General features: G+C 31.2%; 1 protein-coding gene across 1 annotated transcript in view; it reads left to right on the top strand.

The window, feature by feature from the left end:
• The window catches only part of LOC136989359 (cholesterol 7-desaturase nvd-like), a 277,556-nt gene extending 273,670 nt beyond the window's left edge, over positions 1 to 3,886 (top strand). The window contains exons 5-7 of the mRNA XM_067287480.1: positions 946 to 1,124; positions 1,193 to 1,426; positions 3,731 to 3,886. Coding sequence (XP_067143581.1) covers positions 946 to 1,124; positions 1,193 to 1,426; positions 3,731 to 3,886 — 569 coding nt within the window. The remainder of the gene's footprint in view (positions 1 to 945; positions 1,125 to 1,192; positions 1,427 to 3,730) is intronic.
• Positions 3,887 to 24,391: the final 20,505 nt, after the last annotated feature.

Raw genomic sequence — 24,391 nt, 5'->3', positions numbered from 1 at the left:
CATAAAACAATCCTCAATGTAAGAAGTTGTTTAACTAAGATCGTTAGTACAGTCGAGGTCGGATTGATCTTTTCTACTTTAAAATATACGCATACGTATGTTAGAAAAATACTACAACATAGACAAATACATGTCATATTAAGACAAATACATAACAGGCACCTATTTAACTGCTACTTGCAACTGTCATATGTGTAGTTCATGCTCTGCGACTATATTGTGCAACACAGTGATTAATTTACGCTTGGTTAAACCGCAAGCGATAAAGTATATCGTATGGATTAAGTAGGAACTTATTTTTAAAATGGTAAACCGATATAATGTATAACGCTGAGAAGTGCGTACACAAAATACAGAATTTCGGTAGGATTTACGATAAAAGACTAGTCTTTTATCTGGGATGAGTAACTAGATATTTCTTCATTAGTGTAGCAGCTGTTCAGCATTCCTCGGGAAGGCTGGATTGCTATTGTACACTTTAGCCTTGCGTTGAGTTGACATACTGAGTAGGAAAATTCAAATCAAAGATGCAAGATATGCTATGTGCAATTTACATTAGAAGTTTTTATTGTCTATGTCGATCTCTGCTGCTGATGGCATTGCCGTTATACATGTACTACAGCAAAATTTTGTTAACGGGTTTTGTATTAAATTATGCAATGATTTTAATTATTATAATCAAACTCTTTTTCTGTTAAACTAAATTTTATAATAATTTTTCTTTGTTACCTATGGGATCGATGAAGATAAAAATTTTAATTATTACTGCAAAAGTACATTTCGATTTACACGTGAGTCTTATTAAACAAATTAATCGATTCTATTATACACTTTGCACTGGAACTAATGCACCGTATACTTATACTCCTCCAATGCTGGAAAAATATTTTGTATTTTAGAGTAATATTAAAAAGAACACACTGTAATAAATGTATTTAAATTTAGTTCCAGAAGTAGCTAAAATAAAAACTTGGAAAACCGTCGAACAAAACGAATTTATTTACGTGTGGTATCATGCAGAAAGCGAACCTCCTCTGTGGAAACCTCCAGTTGTACCAGAAATAGATGACCCATTAATGCAGTATATAGGTCGTAGTGAACACGTTGTAAATTGCCACATTCAGGTATTTATAACTAACTCCATGCCAAACGAATAAATGTATTATTTATGGTTTTTGTTTATGTACTGCAGGAAATTGTGGAAAATGCAGCAGATTTCGCTCATTTTGATTGCGTTCACAAATATGGCATGTCGTCCAAAATTACTCTTCATCCAGATAATTGGCTGAAAGTTCTTCAATACATAATCAGAATGTCCCTCTTTCCGGAATGTGAAGAAACATTTTACTGTGTCAAATATAAAAGCATTATGGCTTTAAATTTGTTCGAAATACTTGTACTACGGTCATCATTCGAATTTGAACTGGTAATTAATGACAAAATAAACGTGTTTAGTTTCACACTACGGTGCAGAATATTTTAAAAAAACTTCACAGCTAAATACTTGCGTCAGAATTTCGAATTTCGTTTATGTTTACAAATTTACCCAAAATGATTTATTGATTTTATCAATCAAAATTAATAATGCGTATATGAGAAAATGTATTCTGTATTGACAGAAATGATTCTGCTATTTAGTAAATTTATTTTCAACGCATACGTCATATTCAGAATATATGCAGTTGTTTTTCCAAATTACAGAATACGTTTAAATGAACACGAAAAACAAAATATTCTCGCATTTTTCATAAGAAAACTCTGAATTACTTTTCTTCTGTTTGTTTGATTTTCGTTGCATTTCATTTTTTTAATATATTTTGTATATTATTATACAAAACCAGATTTTAAAATAAGAGAAAAACACAAAATAGAAAGAGCAAAAACATTATTGAAATATTGTAGCAGTACGAATTCATCATCAAACAGTCTCAGTTAAAAATAGTAAAAAACAATGGCCGACAGAATTACATTTCATCGTAGAAATAAATATAAAATACAACGTTTATCATAGGTAAATACATTTACAGTATATATATATATATAATTTAAACCATATATAAACACCAAGTGAAATCCAGAAAGTCGTAAACTATAATTCAAATACTCCAGAATATATGAAAGAAAACATATTCAATATGGAAATATAAAATATATATATAGATATATATATATATATATAAGCAGAACGAGCACAATACGAAACAGAAACAAATATATCAAAAATCTAAAAACAAAATTTCAACTAAACGGCTATTCAAACAGAATAATACAAAATTGGGAAAAGAAAGTCAGGATTAAGAATAACTAAATTAAGCCAAGAAACAGGAACGCAGACATACAATATATAGCTTTCCCTTACATCAAAGGATTCTAAGAACAAATAAATAAAAACCTCAACAAAGTGAATATAAAACTCGCTTTGACCTATAAAAAATTACGGAAAAAAATACAAAAAATCAATCTTTAACCAAACAACAGGATAACGAAGATATATAGTACGAAAAATGCAGTCTATTCAATACCGTGTAACTGCAAGAACCCTAAAAACTACATGAATGAAACAAAAAGAAAAGTAAAAACGCGCCTAACGGAACACATTGCAGATCTGAAGTATGAAAGTAAAAATACGGCTTTCTACGAACATTGTACGATAAATAACTGTAATATAAACAAAGAAGAAGTAAAAATTCTACAAACAAACCAATTAATATTAACGGAAATTCAAAGAAAGTTATGAAATAATGAAAAGTTAAGCCAATAACATCAATAAAAGCATGAGTGTTTAAAATCCGTGATAATTGGTTAGAATTATTGTAATAACATCTATAATGACAATAATTATGAAAATACTGTTAGCAATAATTAGAATATTTTGATAACAATTAAAAATTTCGAATTATAGAATAACCCCTTCTTTTAACGAAATGTCAATATGCCAACGAGATTAAAAAACATTCCACGAACGCAGACGTCACGAGCATTACTCTGGCTGATGTTCAATGTCAAACCATGGAGTCTGTACTGTCATAGTTATTTGAAATTGTAGATACATTTTAAACTGCAAAGGTATTTTAAAAAACTGTTTCACCTGTAAATAAGTAATTTTTAAGCGGAATGTGTCAACACCACCCGAGAAAAATCTCGCAAGTCATGGTATGTCATAACAGAACATTGTAATATAAAAATTTTATAATGTGTGTTATTGTGCAGCCGACAGAAGAGATCTTTGCGCGAAACGCATATCGGCCTATAGAGGGTCCACATAAAAAATAATGTAAAAATGCTTTGTGTTTATTAATGCACCTAGTTATGAAGATAAAAAAGCAATAAAAGGAAGACACGGTCTCGGAGTACATGACCATAGTAATAATAAATTACTCGCTACAACGGAAAAGTTTTTAGTACGTGTAATAATAATGAATTTTTATAAAACCATCGGTTGTGTATTATCATCAAATATGCTAAATTTTTGGGATTGGCTCTGCAATAAGTGTTGTTAACCTCAAAGGTTTGTTTGCGAACAAAATCGTATATGGCATTATACCGGAAGGACCATTTCGACAGAGATTTATCCCACATTATTACTCTCCTTCTCGATTTGCAGCCATAATTAAATATATATTCATGTATTTTGAACGTTGTATGGTGAGAGTCTATCATCACAATCACAGAAATTTAAAAATATACGTGAAATAGGTGTACTAATTATTTGTAATATTTATTTTAATAGTTTGAACGGGACATCCGCATATTGAGTTACAAAATGTATTTGAAGAATTCACTTTATATGACAGAAGATAAGCAAATTGCGAGATTCAGAAAATGGTTCTCTCAGTTTTACAGCGAAAACAGTCCGAGGATTGAAGAACAAGATCTTAATTGGTGATTGGAAGTAATTTTATAGCTTATAGAGTTTTCGGCCGAAATTCATAAATTTGTTAAATTTCAGCTTTTCTTAATCATAATTGACTTTAAATCGTAATTTATAGTATACAATATTGATTGATTACTGTAAAATTTCGTCTAAGTATCGATTTATTGTCAAATATCTACTTTCTTTATTGTATTTTAATAATTAAATCTTTTTTTAAACAACGAAATATAAAACAATGATGATAGTGTGTTTTATTGATTGTTGTTTCTGTTGACAATTTTTAAAACATTTCGCAAATTAATATCAAAATTTCTTTCAAAGTTTAATGACAACAAAAAGAAATTTATGTTTAATTTAGCGTGAATCTTAAATTGCTATAGCATAAAGAACAGCACTAAAAAGCAAAAAGTAATAATATAAATCAAATTGTTAAAAATTTCATAGAATTCTTAAATTTGTTAAGTTAGCATTGTTGCGAAATAACAAAATCATTTAAAAGTTTTTCTAATAATAGCGATAAATGAACAATAAAGTTGCTTAGCCCAGTGATTCTCAAAGTGGGGGTCGCGACTCTCAAGGGGTCGTGAAAAATATTTGGCGGGTCGCTGAAAAATTGATTTTAGATCAATTTTTTTCAAAAATTTTATAAATTTACTATGGGTTCATGTTTAGAAATAAAAACTATATAAAATAATTTTTACTTAAATAAATTGCATATATAAATAATAAAAAAAATATAAATATTTAAATACGAGCCTAACTTTTTCTCTTCGGAATGTTTTTCGACACACTCATTCTTCGGGGGTCCTTTGAAAAATTTTTAAGTGCAGAAGGGGGGTCGCGGTCCAAAAAGTTTGAGAAACACTGGCCTAGCCAACCACTGGCCAACTGGTTCTATTCTCTGAACACAAATCGTTAGTTTCCTCCTCGCTAGAACAATATTAGCATTTCACTGGTCGATTGTCTATCACGTGATGTGAGGTTTCGAAATTATATTTAATGTACAAATTGACGCTATCCTAATAACTTATATATAGAATATTTATAATATAATGTCTCGTTTTATTTTTCTGGATCTTATGTACTGCATCAGAGTGTTCTACCTGTTATCAATGGCGTTTGAAGTGGACTGATCCGATTTTTGGCATAATAGGGGTGAAAAATCGATCGAGAGGGCCTTTTTTACAGCTTGACTGTAGGCTGTAGGCTAACAATACTAATTGCTCATAACTTGCCTAACACTGAATGCGTTGTATCAGCCGTTTTTATTTTAACAAATTGTAAAGTTACAACCACTGGTTACCAGAAATTATGACTGTATAATTCATTTTAATACTTTTTTTTATAGTGTTTTATCCGGTTTTTTCTGTAATTAGATAAAATACAGCTTAAAAATACACATATCAAGTTTCACTTGCAAAATTATCACAACTGTCAATAATTGACATTGGTTTATTTGTAATGGGAGAGGAATAGATCGTGTGTCAATGCCCAGTGTTAAGTGTTTATTGCTTTTTGGTAAGCTGAGTAAAGTGGGAGAAGTCACATTTATTTCTATAATAAATCACGATGTGTTTTATTACCGTATAAACAAAAGCTCTTGTGAGATAAGCAGAGGGTCAGGGAAAAACCTCGCTGACTACTTACGCTGCACGGGTTGGTAAAACCCGATTTCGTTGTCGTTGGATGGCTAGGAGGGCAAAAGTGAATGGTGAGGTTCGTCAGTAAGTCGACAGGCGTCCTTACTTTGACAGGAGACAGGTTTTACAAATGACAATAAAGGTTTATTAACTAACAAAAGCGAACATACAATAAAATACACATAAAATAAAGGTATACAGATAATTACTACTAAAATGCGGATAAAATATCTCTATCGCTAATCGCGATCTAACCAATAAATTAGCCACGTGCCTAACCTCGAGTGGGAGAGAGTTTACAAAGTCGATAAACCTTGATAGGTGGTCCGATGACCGTATGCGCTGACCTCCTGGACTATGGAAGCTAGAATCAGTCTTATGTCCGTGACTGGAGACACTGGATTTAGACCTTCCTGGATGATCGCGCCCTTTCCAGAGTCGATCAGGTTTTTATCCAATCGTTGTTGGCATTGAGCCAGTCTATTATTCAATGTTTAATGACTAATTTGCTGACTCGTGATGACTGTAACTTTTGTTTTCTCTTTCTTAATGACAACAACGTTCTAAGTGCCTTATCACTCTGTAAACAAAAACTCTTTTCTCTGTTAAAAGTGGGTCAGATGCCAAGGTTATTGTTTAATTGTATTGAAAAAAATGTTCTCCTTGATATTTAAGGATCAGTTTTGTCAGAACAATTTACTTTTAATTGAACTAAAAGTCGTTTATTTTAATAGCTTTATTATAATTCATTTCTGCTTCGTTTATAAAAATATTTTTATGATGTTTTAAAATATACATGTTTATGAATTAACGTGTAAAAATTGCAATGGAAATTTTTCGAAGTTTCAATAAAATAACTGTTGATTATACAGAGTTGAAGCTTGCAAAAGTGTTTTCATATCTATATATATAATTAATCGCCAATTTATTAGCAATTCTTATTAAACTATTGAAAACAATCTGACGTTGTTTTAAAACAGAATGATAATAATTATCTTACATGGCAGAATTAAGAGCTATACATTGCATTATTGCCATCAACTACTGTCAAATACCGAGTAGACTCGAGGAACATACTATTTGTAATGTTCACGAATGTCAAACCATGTAACGGAACACTCACTCTTAGATTTTGGTTGTTGAATATCGAAAATTGTCTTTTCTCTGGAAATAATCTAGTCTCGCGTTACCTGGATATAAAAAAGAAGTCAATTACAGAGCAACGAGAGGAAATTGAAACTAATTAGAGTGGATAATTCATAGATTCACTGTTTAAAACTGGTTAATTTTTTTTGTAAGTAAATGAGTTCATCTGTAGAGGAGACGTGCCTCGTTTTTTTCCATACCTTCATTTTTCTCTCATCACTTTTTCTATCTGAACTTGATTTCTCCATTCCTTTTCGGAAACTCGCGACTTTATTATTTACTGATAAAATTTTGCAAGTCAGAAAAAATACGAAGTACATTAGTTTGTTACTATCCAATAAAACATTGTGAAATATCTTGAATATGATTTGTTAAAAAAATATTAGCCACACTGTGTTCTACTTACTTGATTGGACATTCTTATTGCTCACACCCTGCATAAAACGCATTGGTTGTGAACCGTTACAGAAGTATATCAGAATAGCGAATCAGAAAAAACAAAAATATCTAAGCAGCCAATTTGCCAGCAATGACGATAAATCTAAAATAAGAGTTATAATAACTGTTATAACGTTTAATGGTGAGGTTGTAAAATAACGAAGATCTCTGCACTACATCTAACAATGTAATAAAAGGAAGATCAACTGAAATATGTTTACATAATAATGTCAGATTATTGTTAGAAATAAGAAAAAAATTGCTTTACAGAAAATAAATCACGCAGGAACACACAATAACTTAGATATACAGCCTATATTAATTTTGAAAAATATTCATTCCGGCAACACGTATTTCATCGGTCCACTTTATTTTACATCAACTTATACAGCTAAAATTACACATGTATTATAGTTATAATAGTGGCAAATGTACATTCTGCAGTTTGGAAATATTCTATAACTTTGTAAGTTATAAAAGTACTCGTAGAAACTATAACAAAATTTTATTAAATCTGTAAAGTAAACTTGTGTAGAAAGATTTGACAACAACTGTGTGACTATAACAGATTATAGTTATACAGCGGTTGTCAGATCTCCGTTTTATGTTAGAAAATAATTATGTAAAAATGCATGTAAGAAAGAATTCATAAACAGTGTAAGTCTCGAGATCGACCACTTCACGGTGGTATCGAACTTTAGGAATTTTACAAAATTGATGTTTGGATGATCTGTACCAAGTTGTCTTCAAGCTAACTCCAACAATGTGCTCACTACTCAAATTTATGTTTGATGTTTTTTGTAGAACGCTTTCTTATTATTCGATGTTGTATTTAAGTGTATTTTTTAATATAAATAAATAAATAAGCAGAGAAATACTTTTGCCCAACTTATATAATATAGTTGTGACCGAAGGGTCGGAGTCTCTTTGACCCTCGTCAGGATGTGACACCACCGAGTCTTTCAGGAATAGGAAATCGCGACAGAGTGTCGTTACGTCACGCAAGCGGTCGCGGGTGAGCGGTTACGTCCGTTGGGAAGGTGGAGGAAGGAGAAACGAGAAAGTAAGTCACTCGGAATACTGGCTATGTAACAAGAATAAATTTAATGAAAATAACAGAGAATACAGGCGATGCATAGCTAACAGTTTTACCAAAATTTCTAAATACACGGAAATGGAGAGTTTACAAACGACCCGCGAATTGATAAATACCTTGGTTAGGAGATTGGCCGTTTAGCAGGGTTTGATAGTATCCAGGTTAAATGGTATCCACGAATTATAATCCATCGAGACACACACAGTCCACAAAATGCCCACGGTGTAAAATACTCCACACGGTCTTCTGGTAGCACTTGGGAGTAGATCGAAGGTAAAAGTTCCGGGCTGTTTTTGCAAGGGTTGGTTTCAGTGTGACCAGACGACGACTGCCTGGATTTGTTTTTGATCTCCCGTATTATTTTTCTTTTTGAGTTTTTCCAGGAGGTCAGGATATTGTTGTTAAGGGTCGGATGTCCAATACATGAATTGCTTCTGAAAGTTCTGGGTGACACACGACAAACTAGATGGATCATCCTCAAGAAGGAAGCAAGTTCGTTGGGAATTAATTTTTATGATTTTCAACGGATCTTCTGATAAAATGGTGAAAATGAAAAACTCGAAAAAAATTTTTTGAACACCATCGTCCATTCGACCGTCACAAAGTTTTTAATATACAGGCAGAGGGATAAATGAAGAGAATTAACTCTTGGAAAATAATTCATATCGTATTTTCTATCTGTCCATTTACAAATGTTACTTCAGCTGAGTAATGAAAACTAATGCAATCAAATGATTCAATTCTGCAAGTTGTACACAAGTATAACTTTACTTTAACTCAGTGTTCCCCAAACTTTTCGGACTACACATTTCCTTATAACTGTAAAATTTTTTACATAGAAATGTTTGGACAAAAAGAAAGGTTGTTGAAATACAAGGGAAAGAAAAAGATTTTTTGTCTCCCTTGTATTTCAACAACTTTTCTTTTCCAAATACTCTCCTTGCCTTTCAACGTCCCTATCACTCTTTTACTTCCAGTGTTCCTCTCTATTCTTCTACAGTATTCAAAGGCGTAGTAGGGTCTACATTTAAACTTATTGCTGTAACAGAAAAATGATTATATTCCGTATTATGTTCATTTTAATCGGTCGATTCGGACCAATTAAAATGAACTCGGAATTTTTCATTACTTATTCTGGGACGAAAATGGCGAATTCCCTTTCTTTAAATAAATGTATAATAATGACATCTTGCTCATTCTAGCGACTGACAACACCGTCTTTACTGACTTGTAGGGATTTCCTGTATTTTATTTTGAGGGAGGAAAATTTTTATCTGCTCCAGGCGGCTTACACCCACACTATGCCACTGCACCACACTATGTTCTGAATATATCTTCCTCAGAGAAGGTTGCTGCCAATAACATCAGCTATACACTGTCCATCAGCTTTTCGTTATTGTGAAATTTCTGCAACCCCGACCAAAGTTTAATTTTTGTGAACAAATAATAATCGCTTGCTGGAGGATTTAAACCGGTAATGTGGGTAGTCGAATATCTCTCATAAAAACTGTTTGAATAACTGTTTTGTGAATGTAGCTGTCAGAGCATGCATTTTCATAGACCAAAACAATGACATTGATCAACGTGTGTCGCCGTTAGTCCTGAATCGGCTGTCATTGCTTTGTGAGGAGTTTGCCATACACTTCTGCAGTGATGATGATACTTTGCTCCATAAAATCTATCAGCAACACTCTTTTACGGTCCCAAAAGACTATAGCCATAAACTTCTTGTTTGATATTGTTGGTTTCAGTATCTTCAGTTTGTTTGACAACGTCGTAAGCATTCACTGTTTTGATTGTTTCTTTGTTTCTATCATTTAATAGTGAATCCATGAATTTTTCCCGTCATAATCGTGTCAAGAAAAGCATTACCATGTTTGTTTCAGCATTGCATTAGACCCATTTACTTCATTCTGTGATCTTCTGTAAAATGTTTGTGAACTATCGTGGCCCAAACTTTTTCATAACCTACAGTTATGGTCACAAATTGCGGATCGATGGCCTAGTGGTCAATGTGGTGGCCTACTGTTGTGGGGGACCCGGGATCGAGTAAGGATAGATGGAGAAAACCTCAGGTAATTTTCGAAGGTGGTCTGTCGAGATGTGTCGGTTTCTGTGCCTTACCACCCAGTCGTCCCTATTGTGGGCCTGGCCAAACCCATAATGGACTTGCTAAAAGAGGTTCTCATAGTGCTCGCAGAACGGAAAAAGTTTAATAAATTTCATCATCACAATTTCATAGCGTGATGTTGAACCAACTGCTGGAAAATCACAATATAGTTCCAACATTGTGAAGAAGCAATGCTAACGGCACGTTGTTTACTTGTGACAAGGTCATCGATCACGACAGACTGTCTTCCTTGTCCACCTTCTTCATTCACATCTATTCATTTCTCTCGAGATTTTCGGTACAATTTTCTCAACCGTTATTCCTGAAGTTATCTTCGTACTCTGGACTCATCCTCTATAGATTTCGGTTCCATTTTACCTACAACTTGCAAGTAGTGAATTACAACATGAACCACATATTCGGTGGAAACTTCGAAATACATTATCTCATATATTATCCTTGCTACAGATCACGCACTACACATAGTAACAAATTGCATGAAGTAAACACTTGACTGCTTATTTTTGCACATGGATCAAGGCGCTGCAGTCAACCGTGTGTTTATACCATCAAATCGGAAGTTAATTTTCACAGAGATTATTATTATTTCTAATAACCATCTATGGCAAAGACATGTTATTTATTACGAAAAATTTTTTTAGAAATTTGATATTGTTCATTTTTATATATTGTCAAGAAATGTTAATATTGAGTGTAGTGTTGAGTTTCGGGAAAATTTAAAATGTATTGTATTATACATTTCAACCACAAGTGCGATCTTTTTTAAGTCCAACATTTTTCGAGATTCGATACATAACACCCCTGTATTTTACCATGCCCTCGAACTATAACCACGAAGATTTAACAGTCTTGATGTCTATTATTCAGAAGTGAACATGAAAAATTCCAATTAATTTCGTAATTCTTCCATTTCTCTATTGCAGATCTATTAAATGAAGTGGATGACAGAACACACACATTCACACATACTAAAATAATTTTTTTTTGTATTTTTGAATGTTTTGGGTAAAGAAATCCTGAAAAATAAATATTTACAATTGACAGAACATATGCAACGAGCATTAGATGTAGTAAGAAATGTCAACCGTATTAATATCTACTCATTCACTCTATTTACCTATTCATTCCTTATATTCGTAAATTATTTTTCTCTTTATAATTATTGGAAACCAAATGTACTTCAGTGCATTACTTTATTTTCTTTATATTCAAGAAAAACACACATAAAAATAATATATTACAATATTTTAAAGCGTATAATTCTGGTGCTCATATTAAAGAGCACCAGAAAATAAGTAGTGACGATATATTTTTCTTTTACATTCAAAACTATTTTCTACCAGTGTGTGAAAATGGTACCTCACAAGAACAAATTGAACATAGAAAAAAAATAGGAATAGTTACACATTCTGTTTGTTCTACGCATTTTAATGTAGCACTACAAGTGTTTTCTATGACAATAAATTCATACATTTTTAATGTTTCTATCTGAAAACATGAAAAAATTAATCACTTTTGTGAAAAATATTATATTTGTTATTAGACAAATAGAAATTATGTAATAAGTGTTTTTTTATGCTTGAATATACAGAGAGAATAACAAGTTATTTATGGTGTCAAAAACATAGAAAAAATTTACAATGTCGATGTACTATTTTGGTCTGTGATTTTAATAGAAATTTCTGCACATTTCTTTTCTTTTTCCATTACACCTGTCAAATCGAGGATTGTGGAAAATATAGAATACAATCCGCTGACCATCTGCAAAAAATTGAAAATTGACAAGTTCCATCTCTCAGGCAGAAAATTAAGTATAAGTTTTACATACCTTGATAAAAAAGTCTTCTTTTATGTAGAAGAAACCTCCAATAGAGATGGCCAAAGGAATTTTTGTATATCTTTTTATAAAATTATCTATCTAAATAAGTATAGTCAAATTAATTAATATTTTTCAATTTTTATTTTATTTTATTTCTTATCCAGCTAGCGTTTTGTATTGATCAAATAAAAACACGAAATTTATGACTTTCCGGCTGTCATAAATAACAGAGGAAAAGTGTGGCGATTAGTCAATAAGGTGAACCTCAAAATTTTTGCATTTTTCCACTCGAAACAGATTAAAACATCGAAAAATGCAAAATAATTTATTGTCTTTTCTGTATGTATGGATTATTGTTTGTTTGTAGAAAAGGATTTTTTTCAACTTTTTTAAAGCTTTTGGTCCTACACTTTTGGTCTAAAATTTCTGAAATTTTTCTTTATTAGGGATTAGAGCTGTTCAGTTTTGGAACTTAAAGGTCGACAGTGTGGGGAGATACAGTTTTTCGGGTATATCTCCAGTAGGGTTAGATTTAACGACAATTTTATTTGTTAATAGCATTTACAATTATGAAAAAACTCATTTTTATTGTTAATATTAAGCTTTTATCCATTTTATAATAGAAATATAACAATTTTTTTAAATAAAAATTGATAACAGATGACACCTGATAATGATTGTGATAAAATTAATGAACTTACTGAATTTTTTAACAAGATATTATGTGTAAAACATACATTTCAAAAAAATCTGTTTAAGACTAAAATCACAACTACATTATACAATATTTTTGACATATTTTCAGTATTATTACGATGAAATATTTTTATAATTTAGGTGAAATCGATATTTCAGAAAGCGGTATATATTTGTCTCATCTTATTAATCAAATTATTATATTGTTTAATTAAACATAAAAATTCAACTAAACAGTTAAATTTTTAGGCCAATATTATTAAATACAAAATTTAAATTTCGTAAAAATTTATTTACGAGTATTGTAATAAATTTACTACAGTGTTATTGTATCATTCCGTTTATACAAATGTGATGTAACAGGGATTGTAGACATTTTGCATAAGTGCTTTTTTATACATATAGCAAATCTGATGACAAGTATAATAAAACCATACAAATTCTGACATACAATTTGCACTTACCTTCAATTTGAACTCTAATGGTAGATCTGCAGATGAAAATTTGTAAATAGACACAAAATCATCATATAGCTGTAATGAAAATGATACAATAATTAGTTATTTTATATAATTTCATTTTCTGTTTTATAACAGTTCATTTTGTTTAGCATTAAAATACCTTGGTACGTTCGAACGTTTCAGAACGTTAGAACGTGATATCTGACAGAAACTCGCTGTGGAGTTTGAGAATTACTGCAATTTTCTAACATCGCGCGCAGTGAAAAACAAAGTACTCGAAGTGTTATTGACTTTTCTGGCTGTTATAAACACTGGCTTGCAATATTTAAGCTACAATGTAATTCTTAAGCAGACAGCCATGAAATTGTAGCAAAAAGCTTATTGCAATCAGTACAATGAACACCAAATTCAGTAGAAACGTGATTCGTAGGCAGGAAGAAAACGTCACAATGGACGTAAAAGCATGCAAAATCTATGCAGTCAGTGCGCGCAGAGCAAAACTACAATAAAAAGAAGACTTTGATTCCATACTGTTAGTGTTTTCTAAATTTTTGCCCTAGTATGCATTCTTCATCCTTTAAGTAAAAAATACTGTCTGTATATTTTAAATTTCATGTCTCTCGGGTAATTTCTTGCAGAGTTACAGCACAAAAAATCAATGAATGCTTGAATTTTGCACATTAGTATATATCAGAGGAAAAGTATAGTGATTAGTCAAAAATGACTCAACAAGAATTTTTACATTTTTGAACTCAGAACGTCTTGAAACGTCGACAAATGCAAATAATTTGAAGGAATTTCTGTATGTATAAATGTTAGTGTGTTGTGTGCCTGTGGCACAAATTTGTTCACTCCTTTTCAAGTTTAATAACTACTGTGCTTTTTTCGATACTTTATAAAATTTGGCTGGGAGTTTTGTATATTTGAAGTATTAATGCTGTTATATGTTGATGATCGAAAATCAAGGGTATGGGGATATGGAGGAGGTCAGGTGTATCTTTAGTACGGTCAGAGTAAATGACGAATTTAGTCGTTATTAGCTATTATATTTTTTTATAAATTTTATTCCTACCCTTAAAATTATGCTTCTTGACATTTTATAATTGTTAAAAACAAACATTTTGTAATAGAATACGATAAGAGATGGCGCTACAAAATGTTGCCTGGAAAGTGAAACATCTCGTCGCTGGATTTTTTATATTACATAATATTGTTTTCAAAATTGATACAGAAAAACTTTTCTGATAAATTTTTTTATCTGTAGATAATTTACCTTCATTTCATTAAAAAATGTGAAGTAAAAACACTTTGGAATAAACATCCAAAAATCTCACAATAGTACAAACATATTATTTACTTCTGATTTGATTGTACACTATTTACATATTTATACCTTGTGTTCATGTTTTAGTTTGTTATTTGGGGCATTTGGTCGAATTAGTTTTACTTTTAGGCCCTATATGCATATGCAATTTAAATTTATAGAAATGGGTATTGTGTAGGGATGCAAACAAATAAATCCCACTTTCCTTTTTTTAATGTAACACATTTTCTGACAGAGTTCGAACCACCCCATAAAAGTTCGAAGTATGAGACACTGCTGTATGCTAATAATATTTATTTTTGTAATATTTCGCTAATTTTCAAAGTGTGTTATTCGGGTAATTTACATGTAATTGATAGCAGTTTTTAATGCAGTGACAGAAACCCGACTGTTATATTATAAATGAATACAGTCAAACCTGTTTTTATGCGGGGGATAGGGACCGCATTAAAAAAACGCATAAAAAAATCTTACGAAACTTCACGAATGGCTGTAAAGAATAGTTTTCGCGACACAATTAAAAAATATTTTTTTTATGCGGTCAACAGGGAGCGCATAAAAAAAGTCTCACATAGAAAATAACTCAAAACCGTACGTAATAGAATTTATTGACAACAGATGTCAGCACTTGACTGCATCGTGTGGTCTATCGTCTGTTTTACATATTTTTGTCCAGGTGGTGTTTTGTTGACTTAAAAAGTAAATTATTTCATTTTTCGCATATTCGTGCAATAATATTACTATAATAAGTGCATTTATGCTATAATAAGTTTATTTAGCTATAATAAGTCAACGTAAGACATGACGAATCGCACGAGACTAGTCGCCAACTATACCGCACAAATTAAAAATTCGCATTAAAAAAATCGCACAAATAAAAATCGCACATAAAAAGAGCGCATAAAAACAGGTTTGACTGTACTAGATTTTAGTCAGGGATTTGTGTCATAAAACTGGCATTAGTACCATTCACTTTTATCCCACATTATGTATTAAAAAGACCATTTTTCATACCCTTTTTATACTTTTTTCATTGTGCTTTCACACAATAAAAATAAAAAAATTATTCTTAGTACTGTGAGATCGCGAAGTGCATATTCATTAATTTATCGTAAACTTTATTGAAAGTTTTTAAACATAATAATTTGTATTACTTTAACAGATTTTTGTCTACAAGAGAAGTTTTCGTTGGAAGAACTCCCTGGTCGGTGACGTCAAAATACGTCAAGAACTTTTGATCTCGTCTGTTCGGCTAAAAATCCCTATTGTTAACATCTAAGAAATATATGACTATAATCAACAGTCGATATGAAATGTTAAGTCAAGAAAATAATGTCAAGACAGATTAAGACATTTTAGAAAATCATTAAAATAATAAAAATGTAAAATCGAAAGTATTATCAAATCAACGGAAGTCAACTTCCTCTTTTGACTAAAGTGAAGATGAATCATAGAACAAGTCTTGGCCGGTTGCAGGCCGCTAAACTCTATAAAAAGGAGCCTTTTAGCGCCAAAGCGCGCAGTTCCTGAGATATCGAATCGACACAAGAATCCGCCATACAATAATTAAGCATAGTCCATAGGAGGAAAGCCATTCAAGAAATAGTTATTGGGTGTAGTTCTCGCCTGTATAGACATTATCAATATTGTTATATGTGAATATGAAAAGATTTCAAGTTCTACGAAACGACAAGCTATAAGAAACTGCTGAGGTATTGTTTGTTAGATATTTGCAAACTCTTTCTCTGCGCATTAGTGTTAGATATAGCGCGAAATAGGTTATTTTTAGATCGATATTATTAGTTGATCTCCATGCAATTTAATATCATACTTATTGTAAATCATTTGATTATTTTATTATGTATGTCTTGTAATTATTCTAGTTTAAGTCTCAATAAATATATTTTTTGTATTATTTAAAACAGGACTTAGTATAATTGTTTTTCGCTCTCGACATTTCGCGAGTCGTTTATTCACGGGTGGTTATCCGCGTCCTAAAACTGATAACCTGGTGTCAGGCACCTGACGTAATTTAGGATATTAGGTAATTTTGCGATTATCGAAATCCGCATAAAACTGAATATATTTATTTTTAAGTCCCTCTCACCACTCGGAACTGTAAGGTAACATCCCCTAAATTAAGTTTATGACAATCAGAGAAACTGTTTATGACAAACAGGGTCGTGTAAGTGGTATAAAAGATAATTTCGTATTTTCCATACCCTCGCGGAATCTCACAGTACCCTTAAATCACAAATACAATTAACATTATATATTTAACCGGATTTGGAAATAAACATGTAAGAGAAACGGACTGTTTAAAGCTTTAGACGCTAAATATATTTTAAAATATAAACCTATTTTTGTTACGAGGTTAATACTTACTAACGACACAGCAGATGAAAGCAATTTACTTATTACAAGACAACCTCCTATAAAAGGAATCGTAAGAATTGTAAGAAAAAATTTGTAATCTGGATCTACAGTCACAAATATCGAAGCATATAAGAGGATACAAGCGAAGTGCATAAAAAATCCATATATCAAGGTGTTAGCATTTCCCATTCTTTGTACCAATGTTCAGAAATGTACCATATTTCGACCTGTTTGTTTATAAATTTCTCTAACTTCTTTTTCAAATCTGTATTTTCCGATTTCATATCTTTTAGCTCTTCAGAAAGTTTTATTAATTTCTTCATTGCGACAATACCTACACAGGAGATAACAGAGATAATTGATAAAATCTGTGCTGAAACATAAATATATGCGAATGCAATGCTAACAGAGCAAACGAGTGCTTCACTGTTTGATCCATTTTGTCTTTTAATTTCTATGTATACAACAATCTGTAAGAGAATCGAAATACTTAAGAAAACAACGAATAATAATATAAGAAAACAGATGTATAAGAGTTGCATTTTATCAATTACTTTATACTCTTCCTTGTACCAACTTTGAATAAAGTGAAAAGATAATTTTCTTCTTTTCACAATACTGAATTGTGCCGCAGCATATAGGATTAGTGCCGTATTTACTATTGCACCATGCAAGGCGTAATCTTTTAAATAATATACGATTCGTAAGCAATAAAAGTCTAAATTAACTATCCAATAAATATAAAGAACAGCAACTGTCCATAATACCACTTCGATAGAATTACAATATATTTTGAATAATTTTGAAAGTTTTTTTCATCGCTTTTTCCATGTAACATGCAATGACATGGAACTACGAAATCCATTCCAAATACTTTTGCCGAATCCAAAATAGGAAGCATCATGACACCGGGACACATATTTTGTGGTTCGGGATAATTCATTTTCGAACTACAGGAGTACGATTGTAATCTGTATTGTTCTGGTGTAGGCTGCTCTGTCTGTTTTTCCTCGCTAGTTTCTCAACTGCAATCAGTTATGTTTAAATGACTGTAATATTGGGCACTGCTTTGGACTAAAATTTACCTTTATCATTATATAAATTTAATACCGGTCAGGAGAATAATTCTATGTTTGAGTTAATAAATTGAACAAGTGAAAGTAAATAGAGCAGTTTAATACGAAGATCGATAAGCAGTTAAACGGAACACATTAAGCATAGATTTATTCTGATATATTGGAAAACGTCTACTTATATAAAGACCATTCCGAGAATAACGAGATTTAGCTTTGATATTTAATTCAGTAGTGAATCTAGAATTCGAATCATTAATATCTGAAACCAATAATTCAGATATTAACGTTTTCCATTTTAGATTTACGACTGAATTAAATATCAAAGCTAAATCTCGTTATACTCGGAATGGTCTTTATATAAGTACACGTTTTGTAATATATCAGAATAAATCTATATTTAATGTTATGTATTATTGTTAAACTTGATGTTTCATAAGTTGTTTCGCTCGTTGAAAATTTCTGATTTTACTCTTGTCTATTAAAATTCGATTATAAATTGATAATTTTTTAAAAAATGTAAACAAAATGCATTCGAACTAAACCAATTTAATTATTTAAAAACATTAATTTTGCAGCTTCTGTAAATTTTCTTTTTTTATCTTAATTAATTAGTTTATTTTATAGTAACTGAAGCGAAAAGATGACAATACGCCGTAAAATCTATCACTGGAATGCAAAAATTTTTTTTATTATTATAGGTTAACACTATTGCTTTCATTCATATTAAAATTTACATATATAATAATTTTATTGTTTATTTATTTTCAGTTTCGTTTAAAATATGCTGTATGAAAATAGTAATCTGTCTTAATAATAAAAAAACTAAAATAATGGTTTTTCAAAATGGTAGTAAAAGATCAGGTAAGCTTAAATGGTTTTTGGATAAACAAGAGATTGAAATAGTGGAAAAATATAAGTACCTGGGCCTCTGGTTCAAATATAATCTTAACATGAAAGACCACTTTGAGATTACTGCGGGAAAAGCAAAAGGTGCTTTGGTGAAATTATCTAAAACCGTTAATATCCCAGGGTTAGCCTCGTATGCTCCACATTTTAGGTTGTTTGATTCAACAGTTAAATCTGTTATGTCGTATGGTGCTCAGGTCTGGGGATTGGCTAATGTCAATAATTTTGAGTTAATTCATAGAGAATTTTTGAAGAAAATGCTGGGCCTCAGATTTCACGCATCGAATGTGGCTGTTTTGTGGGAAACTGGACGAGTACCACTGAAAATCTTTTTTATTAAAGCAGTTCTAAAATATTATGTAAGAATATTGGAATTACCTAGGGATAGGCTACCTAGAATCCGCATCGAAAGAATGTGGATGAAAGCGGAGAGTAATTCATGGTGGCTGGATTTTAAAAATTGGCTGGAACGGCTGGGATTCGGTGATATGGCTATTGAGAAACAAATTGATAGATGGAAAGAACAGATACCGTCCATAGTATTGAGATGTATAGAACTAGAATTACAGGAAATGAAGAATGTGCTGAATAGTTCTGGGTTGCTACGATATTATCGTCTGGTTAAACCTGATTTTGGCATGGCAGGATATTTAAGAGACGTTGGAATCTCTATTGCGATGAAAAAACAGATTGCGAAACTGCGGTTAAACTGTTTTATGTCAAGAAGTGCCTCTTTGGTGTGCATAATTTGCAACCAGATTTGTAGTTATAGTGAATGGTGCTTCCATATGTTTAGTAATTGTGGAAATGATATGTACGGGGAATACTTAAGAATGTTGCGTGGTGGTTCTAACTCCAATTTCGTGGATTTGTTAAAATTTAACAAGATGTTAAAGAAATTAGATGGTTTGAGTTAAGAGAATTTATTGTTTTGTTCTTGCCCCCTTTGATATTGTATCGAACTATATGTCAAATAAACTATTATTATTATTATTATTATTATAGTAATCTGTCACAGAATATTTTTTACTGAACGAGCTGCTGTAATAAATTTTATTATTGGATTATTTCGAATATCTTGTTTTTCTACTTTTTTTTTTAACTCTCTTCGCCCTGTGGGCACTAAGAGGGCTTCTTTTAGTAGGACCATTATGGGTTCGGCCAGGCCCACAATGGGGCGACCGGGTGGTGAGGGACGGGGCCCGACATATCCGAACGGACCACCCCCGAAAAATTCCTGGGGATTATTCGACCCGTTCGGATTCGATCCCGGGTCCCCCAGAGCGGTAGGCTGCCACCTTTACCGCTCGGCCATCCGGCCTGTTTTTCTACTTTACACGTTGTTGCTATGTGCGATCGCATAGATGCTATAAAGTAGATGATTTATTTATGGACAAATGCGCATGTCAATTTTTTTATGTTATTATATAAATATGTATCTTATATTATGTTATATTTTTAATTGTAAAAATAAAAAGTATTTTTTTAAGCGTGTACGTTTATAACACTGTATTGCTTTTATTGAAAAGTATTTTGATTTACAAGTGTATAACATCTATTCTAAATATTTCTCGGTTGTGATCAAGAAATTTGCTGTTGTAAAAAATATTTCGCTATTTGTTGCGGTAGATCTTTTGCCATGCAATTTTGACAAAATTTAATGCATCAAAACGCTGACAGAAATACTTTCTTCACGAATCTCTAGAAAAGTAACCATTTTTGAAAAAAATTCGCTCACTAAAATGTATTTAATACTTTCATCTAAAACCTGTATAAAACGGCACTTTGATACAATGTAAACTTTTCGTGTTGAGATACGCCTACCAGTTGTCAATTAATAATATAAGTAAAAGTATTCCTTTTTCTCCTCTGCTCTTCATATTTATTTTACAGTTTTTCACAGAAAATGTCATTGTTCATCCAAGCTGTTTGCTTGAAATTGCAGTGGTCCAGTATTTATTTGTTTAATTAACATAAATATTTTGATTTATCTATTATCAAGTATTTTAATGTTTGTTACCACAGATTCACTGCTTGTAAAAGAGTAATTCCATTTCTAAATAATTCTTTTCTTCATCCGTGTTGCTATTAGATGCAGACACTCTATCTTTTCAATATTTTTAAACCCAAAATTATTTTTAGATTACTTAAACTAAAGTTTATTTATAAACATAAATAAACACGAAAGTTTATTTATAAAAAAATTATAGAAATGAAAAGTGTTGAAACGTTCTATCATTTTTTAACATTTATTTTTAATAAATTTCCTGTAAATTTTTGCACTCGTTTATCTATGCCCTTTCTTACCTGTCAGATTGTGTTTTACTTCCTCTCATTGCTCATCTTCTAAACCAGTGCTGTCCAACCCACGGCCCGCGGGCCACAATCCGGCCCGACGTGACTTCCCGTGCGGCCCGCCAACTTTGGTTGAATATTCAAAACTTATTACAAAACGATATTGATAAATTATGCAAGCAAAAGGAATGTCAAACATCCCATTAAATAAACAAGCTTATATGAAGTGGATTAATAAATACACATATTTTGATGTAAAACTTGCATGTAATAAATCAATAAATATATATTGAGTTAAAACTTGTATGATATGAAGTAAATATATATATTTTATTAATTTGAAAATATTTTTTTTGTCTTGGCCCGCGAACTAAAATAAATTTACAAAACGGCCCAATCTTGATTTTGGTTGGACACCCCTGTTCTAAACTGTAAAGAATTCTCATTACCTTGTAAAACTCTCAACTATATCACAGTACTCAATATTGACAAACGTACAGCAGCACCGCGTATAGGCTTGTTACGAAAAATAATCTTTATATTAATATAATTAAAATTGTAACATAATATAAGATACATATTTATATAATAAAAGAAGAATAATTAACATGCACAATTGTCTATATAAATCAGCAACTTTATAGCATCTATGCGATCCAGCATCGTGGAAAGTAGCATAACCAGATATTCAGGATAAACGAATAATAAAAAGTTAATGCAGAGGCTCATCCAAATGAAAATATATTGTGACAGTTCACTAGTTTTATACACCATATTTTACACAAAACTGAATATAAATAAATAATAAGATTATTATACTAGCAGATAAATTTTAATATATAAATAACTTTTTTCCTATACGTTTTTTTATGAAAAGTATTTGTTATATTGAAAAATAATCTTGAAATATTACTGAATTAGTTTCGTATGATATACAATTCTGTTTTAATAAATTCTGAAGGTAAATATTCAGTATTTTCAAATGAGTGATTATTGATTTCGAGGCCTCTGCGCTTTACAATGAAAACCTATGTTTAACACATTGTTCTAGGAGTTTAGGTTTGTAGTAAGATATTCTAAAAAGTTTGGGTAAACTGATTTTTATAATGAGTTTATTATCATTTTTTAAAATATAACAGTTAGACATAAAAAATCAATAAGATTTGACAATTATTTGCATGGTTTATATTTATCATATGAGAAACAAAATTTTAGGGAGTAGATTTACTTAAATATATTTAAAACTAATGTAATTGTACGTACTATAATATATATAACTAATACAGATAGTGTTACAATTTTATTATGTTTTTAGTTAGCTTAATTAAATAAGTTGTTTTTAAAATAAATTACCTTATTGTTTAAAATTTATCCTTAAAATTCGTTGGTATATAATAATTTACATTGAGGTGAAATGAGTTTGTAATTAAAAAGATGTGTATAATCAGAGTTTCATTTTATTAATTTAATATCTTTAATTAGAGTTTATCAGTTAAATAAATATTATTTCAGTAACAATTCTCCCTCTCTCTTGAGGAATGTATTTCCTGTAGTCTAAAGTCTTAGTTTACAAATAAAAGTTGTTTTATTATCCTACTCTATGTGTAATCACTTCCAGTGCGCTGTGTCTCTCTCACTCCATCCCGAATCCGATCGCTGAGTAACGCGACTGCTAGCTTGACCTAGTTCCGAACCGCCGCGGCTTCCGTATCAACCGAGACACGGTGGTGTCAATCCTGTCGAGGCACTGAAGATATGTTGACCCTTCGGTCACACACGGTGTAGAAAAATATTAAAATCCGTAATAATGACTATTTGCATGTTCTACAAAAAATATATATATACTAAATGCATACAATGTATCTAGAAATTACATTATAAATACAGTGATTCTCAAAGATTTTCGATTCCACCGCCCCCTTTGTTCCATAAAGTTATACCCAACGCCCCCGTGTGAGAAAGGTTTGGAAATATTCTTAGGAAAACTTTCCTATGAATCTCACACTTTGTGCCCTTACCGTACATTGTTCTGGACATCTGAAAACGATTGAATGCAATGTTTCCTCTTATCCGTTTGACAGGGGAAAGGGAACTTTTACCTTTGATCACCGTTCAGTACCCTGCCTCCAGCGCCCCCTAGATTTACTCACCGCCCACAAGGGGGCGTTACTTTGGGTTTGGCGTTACAAAGTGGGCGCCCACAAGGGAGCGCCCACTTTGAGAAACACTGTTATAAATTACTGTATATTATAGTATTAGAAAAATATCAAAATGATTATAAGAATATACACTTGTTCTGTATGAAAACTTAATAATTAAATTAATAAACATAATTGAATATAAATGAATTTATAATTTAATAATAAAAATAAATGGAAACAATTTGAGAATACATGTCCAATACATCATAAGTTAACATGGTAATGAATTTAATTATGCAACTTTGCATACACATGAAAACTCTACAGATTCACGTAATCAGTTTATTCTGTTTAAGTTTATTTAATGAACGAACAATCATTGATTATGACATGATCACAATGTTAAACTGCAAATTTTATTCATATATTTCATTTATTTAATATGAAATATATGCTCTCCACCTGAAATTAGTAGTGGCTTGACCCAGAACATCATGCTTTTCCTTTAACATTAGAGTCACGGTGGTCATCTATTAACGCCTTTCAAGGTAAAACATTTGAATTGAAATAATATGACTTTCACTTTGCATTGGAAGTTCTATACAGTTAAAAATGAATTTATGTGAACTGATTTTTACTCTTATGATCAAATGTAAACAACTTTTGGATGAATTATAATTTTGTGATATATAAAATATAAATGAAAGTGAAAGGTCAAATATGAGTTCCTTTTGAATACACTCAAAGAGGTTAAGACAGCAAATTATCACTTAGTTAAAGGAAGTATTTTCATGGAATATGTTACTTCTATTTCTTCCATAGCAAGAGTAAATAAATTTTTATTGTACAAGTAATCATTAAATGGCCCCATATGTTTTAATCTTGTTGATTAGTTGGCAGTATATAACTGGCAGAGTTTCGAGTAGTAGCGTTATAATAAACACTGCTGCACAAGTATGAAAGTAAAATAAT

The sequence above is a fragment of the Centruroides vittatus genome, unplaced genomic scaffold, assembly GCF_030686945.1.
Source record: "Centruroides vittatus isolate TY-2023 unplaced genomic scaffold, ASM3068694v2 contig_1295, whole genome shotgun sequence".
In the NCBI taxonomy this organism is placed as follows: Eukaryota; Metazoa; Arthropoda; class Arachnida; order Scorpiones; family Buthidae; genus Centruroides; species Centruroides vittatus.
Note: the sequence above shows the minus strand (reverse complement) of the source record. Positions and strands in the feature narration are given on the sequence as shown.